At 44.0% G+C, this 7475-nt stretch overlaps 2 protein-coding genes across 2 annotated transcripts; one reads left to right on the top strand and one right to left on the bottom strand.

Annotated features, from left to right (window-relative positions):
• Positions 1-1004: 1004 nt before the first annotated feature.
• Positions 1005-1579, top strand: LOC6033281. The gene is made up of 2 exons (XM_001843699.2): positions 1005-1026; positions 1084-1579. The coding sequence occupies exon 2, from the start codon at positions 1260-1262 to the stop codon at positions 1500-1502; it is 243 nt and encodes an 80-aa protein (XP_001843751.2). The 5' UTR covers positions 1005-1026; positions 1084-1259; the 3' UTR covers positions 1503-1579.
• Positions 1580-1732: 153 nt separating this feature from the next.
• On the bottom strand, positions 1733-4100 carry LOC6033282. The gene is made up of 3 exons (XM_001843700.2): positions 3865-4100; positions 3252-3652; positions 1733-3193 (listed from the first exon to the last, which is right to left on the bottom strand). Exons 1-3 carry the CDS (start codon positions 3963-3965, stop codon positions 1767-1769), a joined length of 1929 nt encoding a protein of 642 aa, XP_001843752.2. The 5' UTR covers positions 3966-4100; the 3' UTR covers positions 1733-1766.
• Positions 4101-7475: the final 3375 nt, after the last annotated feature.

The following is a 7475-nucleotide window of genomic DNA, read 5'->3' as shown; positions in this document are numbered from 1 at the left end:
CCTCTGGTTGCGGCTCAAAGTCTCACCCAAACATCCCTCTATTTTCTAATGTTGATATCTCAGCAACTAATGGTCCGATTTCAATGTTAAAACATGAAACATTCGTGAAATTTTCTGATCTTTTCGAAAACAATACTTTTAAAAATTTTGAATCAAGACTAACATTTCAAAAGGGCCACAAATTCAATATTACGCCCCTTTTTTCAGGCTGACGTTTCTGCAAATTAATTCAGGGAAACAAACAAAGAAGGCAAACTTTTGAAAAGTTTGTTTGTTTGCTTGTCATATTCTAATACGTCCTTTACTGCCCACCATTGAAAAAACGGCTAATATCCACTTTTGACAAAAACGAGATATTAGCACCAGGTGGTAGAGGATGTTCCAACGCATCTTCTGGAACTTGAATTTCACTGAAATAGTATTTAGACTTGGCTGCCGATGCGAAAAACCAAACGGCTAATATGCCACTCTTATGGGAAATTGCCTTGACAGAGATTTTGTGACAAACACTAAAACGCGTTTTTCTCGGAATACTTGATATGGCATAATAGCCGAATTTTCAATTATGGGCAGTTTAATGAAAAGTTTGTTTCCCCGTTTAAGTTTGGAATTCGTATGTTTGGTCAACTCGAGCCAAACAAAAGTGTCGAAAAAATAACCTGCTGAAAAGTTAAAATTTCAGCACTCAAATGATAATAAATGAAAAAAAAATAATAACCAATTATTTTCGTTTTTTTTTCAATTTTTGTGAGGTATAAATGTGATTTTCTAAATGATAGATTTATGTTCAATTAAGATTTGATATTCGCAATAAATTATAACGAAAGTTTATTAAAAATGAGTCGTTTTTGCGGCCAACAGCCATCGCTCTCCAATCTCACCAACACAAGGCAAGACTCAATTCGAGAGAGAACCAACACAGTCTTCTCAGAGCGAGAGAGGGAACGCATCAGCCGGTTGTAAGCATTGGTTATGCAAGCCAATCTGTCAAAATAGAACGTGAGAGCATAAAGTTTAAAAAGTTCTGTAAGTGAAGCATAACATTGTCCAGTAGAAATTCCCTAAAACTTCACAACATTCCAGATGCAATGAGATTCGGACGGTCCAAGCTGCCGGAACTAATCATCGTGACAGTGTTCGGCGTCGGTGGCGGTTTCTACATCTTCCAGCCCGCGTTCAAGCAGTACCAGGTCGAGCACAGCGGCGAAACGGCGTCGGCCAAGCCCAGTTCCGATTCCAAGTAAACCTTAGAAGCTAACATGTCCACCCTGGTCAACATGTACCGGGCGATGCGGGGTTCGCCGGCGGCCCTGCTCGGCGGAGCGATGCTCATCACCGGAACCGTTGTCGTGGGCTACAAGCGGCTGTACGAACCGTACGCGGCCCGGAAGCGGCGCGAAGAGTCCGAGTTCATCGCCGAGTACATCTTCCGGGCGGAACAGCACGCCAAGGGGCATGAGGTGCCGGATGGGTTTGGCGAACGGCACCAGGCGGACGGATGATACCGGCAGTTTTACTTTGATAATTTGGAGTAGTTTTGGGTTTGTGGGGGGTGAAGTTGTGTGAATAAAGAGAGTTAATGCTTAAAAGTAATTTTGTTTGAAAGGATTGTGATATACGAACAAATCCAGCATGAACCGTTTACGCGAAATAATATAGTTTGTTTATATTCTGATAAAATCGTGCGAATCACAACTTCTGTGACCGCCAATTGAAAAAAAAAATCTCTTCAAAGGACAAAAAAAGGGCCAAACCCGATAGACTCACTAGAACCGCCGCACATCCTTCAAGATCCGCACGGACACATCGCCGGACGCCATCGACAGATCGGCCACACTGTCGTCCGCAACGCTATCGTCCGTGAGCGGTGTCTCGCGCTGGTACCGCAGCCGGCCTTCGTGCCGAATGACGAGCGTGGGCGAGCTGTTGATCAGTTTGTGCACCTTTTCACCGCCCGGAATGCGGACCGTCTTGCGCTCGTCGAGGACGTGTGCTCCACGCGAGCAGATGACGCCCTTTCGGGGGAGTGACGAGGCGTATCCTTCCGGTTCTTGGGGGGCGAAGTTGTTCTCCTTGACGCTCAGCACGCTCTCGCGGTTGTGCGGGTTGGTGTGCAGAACGTCGACCAGGTTCTGGTTGGGGCAGAAGATCTTGGCTTGGAGGGACGTTTGCGGGGTCTTGTTGATGTACGTTCCGATGGGGGATTTGATGTGGTCGAACTTTTTGGCGGATTTGGGGAGCGGGAAGCGACTGACGAGCGGCTTCTTGAACGTGCCGCAGCTGCTTGAGCCGAAGGGCGGTGGTTGCTTGTGGGCGGAGTTGGCTTTGCTTGCGCTGTGGGTGAAAAGCATTTGCTTAGCGCTGGACGCTGAGGTGGGTTGTTTGGGTTTAAGATACCGGCCCGGGCTGGCGGGCGTCACCGGCGTCATCTCGGTCTTCTTCAGGATGGACGGACCTGGCAGTGACGGTTTCTTGCTCTTCTCCTGCTCTTGGGCTTGCTTTTGCTGCTGCATAACCTTCATGCCTTGACGCATCATAAATTCCATTTCTTCCATCGTATCGTTGAAGTGGTCTGGGATTTCGTCCAGCAGGGGTGAATCTGGCCGGTTCTCGAGCTCGCTGGTGTCATTCAGGCAGAGGGAATTTTCCTGCAGACTCGTGCTCGTTTCCAGCATGCTTGTGGCATCCAACCGTTTGTCGCCACCCGGAAGAGAATCCTCAGCTTCGCTGGAGCTTGAATCCAAAACGATTACGACGTCCTCATCAACCTCGCGACGATTTTCGATGCTCGTTTTGTTGACGACCGTCGTTTCAAAACCAACACCGGCACTGGAATCCGCCGTGCTGTTGATCGTCGAGCCTTCCTCCGCCGTACGGTAAACTTCGCTTCCGGTGATGATCGAGTAGTTGTCCGTTCCGCTGCCGTCCAGCTGCTGCTTCGCCGTGGCGTAACTCTCCAGTGATGTGTTCTTCGAGCTGGTCTGGTTAGCTGTTCCGGTTGTGGTCGTCTCGTTGATAGTGGCCTCTTCCAGAATCGTTGAAGGACGCAGCATGTGGACGCGTTTTATCGGGGAAAGCATCTTGTTGGCGGCCGTTGCGTGCAGTATTGAGTTCTCCCACATGCCCGATGGCTCCTCGATATCCTCCAGCTGAGTCATCTCGGCTAGACAGGTGGGCTCACCCTTCGAGGGAGCTGAAATTAAATTGATATTTAAAAATCGAACTTCAACGACTCAACTCCAAAACCTTACCCCTCTTCATCTGCACCGTATAATCCAACGACGGTGGTGGCATCTCCGCATCCAGCTGGGACTCCTCCGCGTCTCCTCCCGCACCCAGATTAATCGAACCGCACAGCCGCTCCATCGCTTCGAAGCTCTCGTCTGTGGTCTTGTGGATCGAATCCTGCTCGATGATCGTACTGTCGTTGCACCGGAACCGAGAGTCGCCCCCGCCAACATCCCTAGAATGTCCCGTCACCAAACTGTCCTCATCCTCGGTGGTACTGTCCAACCCAACAGCCGCCAACCGATCCTCGATCATCTTCTTCCGTTTGCGCTCAATCATCGCCTGAAAGCTCTCGTCCAGCTCGAACGAAGAATCGTCCGAACCTTCCGAAGATGGGATTCTATTCGGAATCGCTGGATTGCTTCTGAAATTGAGAAACCAAAAATTAATCATGTTTACCTGGCACACACTCTAACTCAAACTTTTTAAACATCTTTTGGCCAACGGATCGGATCAACTTGGTGAATGCCATCGTCAAAAACTCTTCCATTAGCCCCAAACCCACAAAATTTCGCACCAAAGTTGTCACTTCCTTCAAACTCCCGGCCTACTAATCAAAAAAACACTCAAACTTACTGCAACCGGTGATAGTACTGCCTGAGTTCCTCCATCGTCGGCGATCCAAAGTACACTTCCGGCTGCTGCTGCTCCTGGCCGGGCGAGCCAATGTTGGACATTCTGCACACACACAAAAATCTACCTGCTCGCTGCAAAAATAACACAAAACCGTTGCAACCTGCGATGGCGGATTCGTTTGCGCTGCCGCCCGTGAATGAACAGGACGACAAGGAAACTGCAGGAAAACGGTTTATTTTTGAACGGTTTTGCGCGGCTTCTTCTGTCAAAGTGGGGGGGGGGGGTTTGTTTGCTGTTTATCTGCAGGAAAACTGCTGGAAAACCAGTGTAGTTTGACAGTTCGCGCTTGGTAGGGTAGTGTTGCCAGACTGGTGGGGCTGTCGAATGGGTAAAATGTACCCAAAGGTTAAGTAGCATGACAGTTTATTCAAACTTTGGCGATTGGAGCTCGCAATCCAAAAGTCGTCAGCTCGAATCCTGGAGTGGAAGGTTTCTTGGAGTGATAAGTGATTAAGGTGCTCTCCCCATTCAAGCCTTTGAACTCCAAGGTTCAAACAGAAACTTGCAACAGAGACCACAAAAAAACCGTCGTTTTTTGTCTTGTTTTTTTCGTTTTTTGTTTTTTAGGTTTGTTTTTTTTTGGTTCAAATTCTTTGTGAGGCTGCAACTCAGAAAACAATTGCCCGATTTCAAAGTTCCAGGAAACAAATTACATGAAATTTTATTAGCTATTCAATCAGCCATTCCACGTCAAACAGGAAGTCTCCAAATCAAAAGTGCTCCGATTAGGCTCAAATTTGGAGTGGGTGTTCTTTGACCCAAATAATTAGACCCGTATTTTTTTGTTTGGCGATTAGGGTGCTCCTATCTTTAGGTACGACATTCGAAAGAAACGACGACTGTTGGTATCCAACTGATCCAAGAAACGAAAAAAATCACCGGGCTCCAGGCGGGACTTGAACCCGCAACCTCCTCATTAGTACTGAGACGCACTGCGGGCCTTGAGATTCTAGATGTCTCAAGCCACCTTACACTGAAAATACGCCACTCTTTTTTTCCAAGTGCCCAAACACTTGAATGATTCAATTAAGCCGCATCTTAGATCTAATTTGTATGTGTTTGAATTTCAATCCAATCCATTATTAAATTCAAGTGTTTTGGCGATTGACTTTTTGGTATTTTTTGACACCTTATTTTCATTCGGGTGGCTCAAAAATTACAAGTGTTTTGCTCATGAATTTGCCCCACTGTGTTGAACTATTCAATGTGATGAGGAAAACACTTGAAATTGATCTTGTTTTGATTTGAAATGCAGGTTCGCGACAGCTTCATGAGACTTTGCTTTGCTTCCTCATTTGAAAGTTTTGGCCGTCCGGTTTGTTCGTTTTCCGCAGACCGCGTGAGTTCGCTGCCGTCATGTTCCAGTCCAGTAAATTGCCTGCCCGGTTTGTGACCGTGAAGATGAGCATCGCCACAAGACTGCGTCCTCGGGCTCGGGCTCCGTATAGCCAGCGGAAGGGCTTGGTCTCCCGGATTCCCGGATAGAAGCCAACTTTTGTGATGAAGTTCCTTTCCGGACTATTTGGTTAGTGGGGAGAGAATTTTTGTACCAGGAAGTGGTGCCAGTGAGAAGCAAGATTCGGATGCAGGGGCCAAGCTATGCGTCATTCGGATGGTCAAGGCACAGTTTGAGTCGATGGAACCACCGCGGTTCCACCAAAGAGAATTCCGCATCAACAAGAAGATTCTCCAGTGGCCTCCATCTCCGCCGGCACCGGTGCTTCACTCGCCGACGCTGAGGAACCTCCCAGGAAGCAGTGGTGGTGGCGGGACAACCGGATGAAAAAAATACAAAATTTTTACACACCAAGTTGTTCTTGAAGTTAGAAAATAAAAGCAGCCAAAAAATTTAATTGCGCAACATCTTCTTTATTTAAAGAAAACGAAATCCATTTCTTTTACATGCAAACATGCATTGATTATAGAAAGAAAAGCTATTTAAAACCAATAAATATAATATAGTATTTCATGTGACGCAACACGTCAAATTCAAGTGTTTTGCTATTGAATTGACAGTATATTTTGGTGCCCAAAATTCAAGTGTTTTGCGATTGATATTTGAGTGCTCTGTACAGCAGGGTCAGATCATGTGTAGAACACTTCGATAAGCCGTGGGATTTTTGCTCAGTGTAGTGCTACGTGTGACAGTTTGGTATCTTTCCCAGCCTGAGAACAGTAAATTTAGATCACTTTGTGTTCAATGCTCCTATCCAAAATAGGGTGGTCCAAAAAATTGCATTTTTTGTAGATTTTCACAAAAAAAACACTTTTTCAAAAAATCATATCTCCGGAACGGCTGAACCAATTTTAGAACGCCACGCTTCAAAAGAAAGGTTAATAGTTAGGCTTTTAAGGAAAAATATGTGGAGGTTCGAAAAAGTTAGCTAAATATTTGAGAAGGTCCTATGAAAATTTCATTTGCTAATTTGATGGTCTCGGGACCAAAAAGCTCATATCTGAAAATATGTTTCCCTGATTCCTTGTAATATTTTACATAACATATCCAAAAAATGCGAATATCCATTAACACGATTCGGAGATATGATTTTTGAACATAAAAACTGGGGTTTTCGACGCAAATTTATAATAATTTTTTGTCCGGATTTTTGATATTTTTTAAAGTGTATTTATCAAAAAATCATATCTCCTAAGCCTTATTTTTGCACTATCACGCACTACGCGGTTTGGAATTCAACTTTAATTCATAAAAAGTTAAATATAAAAATGAGAAAAATCCGTGTACCTATATTTGACGGAAAAGTCCTTATCAATAACCTACAGCTTAGAGGAATACACCAAATCGATCAGAAAATATCTTCTCAACATAAAAAAAAAAAACATTTTAATACCCATTTTGACCAGCCCCCAAAATTGGAAATGGAAAAACTAATAATACAAAATAACTTACTTTGAAATAGGGAAATGCATGGACAAAGTTTCATGCAAATAAAATAATACAATGAAAATAAAGCGTCTACCCTGCTCGTTCCTTGCTCGATCCTAACGTAAACGTCAACTGACGTGAGCAGGATAGACTCTTTGTTTACACTTCGGCTTCGGCCCTTTTACATTGTTTAGCGAAATCGTAGAAAACGCTTAGATGAAAAATTGTTGACGTTCTTATTTCAAATTTATGATTTTAGAAATTATTTGTAACTTTTTATTACAATCTTCAACAGCAAACAAAAAAATATCATATTAAAAAGTTTTTGAAATTTGGATCCTAAAATGAAGCTTAGATTGCTGATATTATTGTTTACAGCGATAAAGCTTATTTTTCTGAGTACAATGACCCTTTGTACGAAAACAAAGAGTTTAAAATGGACTTTTAAATCAATTTGGAAAAATTAACCTCGCGGTCCTTCTTGACAGAAAAGTTCCTACTTGACAGCTCGTTCCAACGGGACCATAGTTGATCCATCGAAAAAATGTTGTCTAGTCAATATTTTTGTTTGCATTAAAATGAAAAAAAGTGATCAGAAATTGTTTTTAATCGTGTTTTTTACCAGTGTACATAAAAATTGACATAGGGCTTTAGTACCCAATTGAAT

The sequence above is a fragment of the Culex quinquefasciatus genome, chromosome 2 (genome assembly GCF_015732765.1).
Source record: "Culex quinquefasciatus strain JHB chromosome 2, VPISU_Cqui_1.0_pri_paternal, whole genome shotgun sequence".
Lineage (NCBI taxonomy): Eukaryota > Metazoa > Arthropoda > Insecta > Diptera > Culicidae > Culex > Culex quinquefasciatus.
Note: the sequence above shows the minus strand (reverse complement) of the source record. Positions and strands in the feature narration are given on the sequence as shown.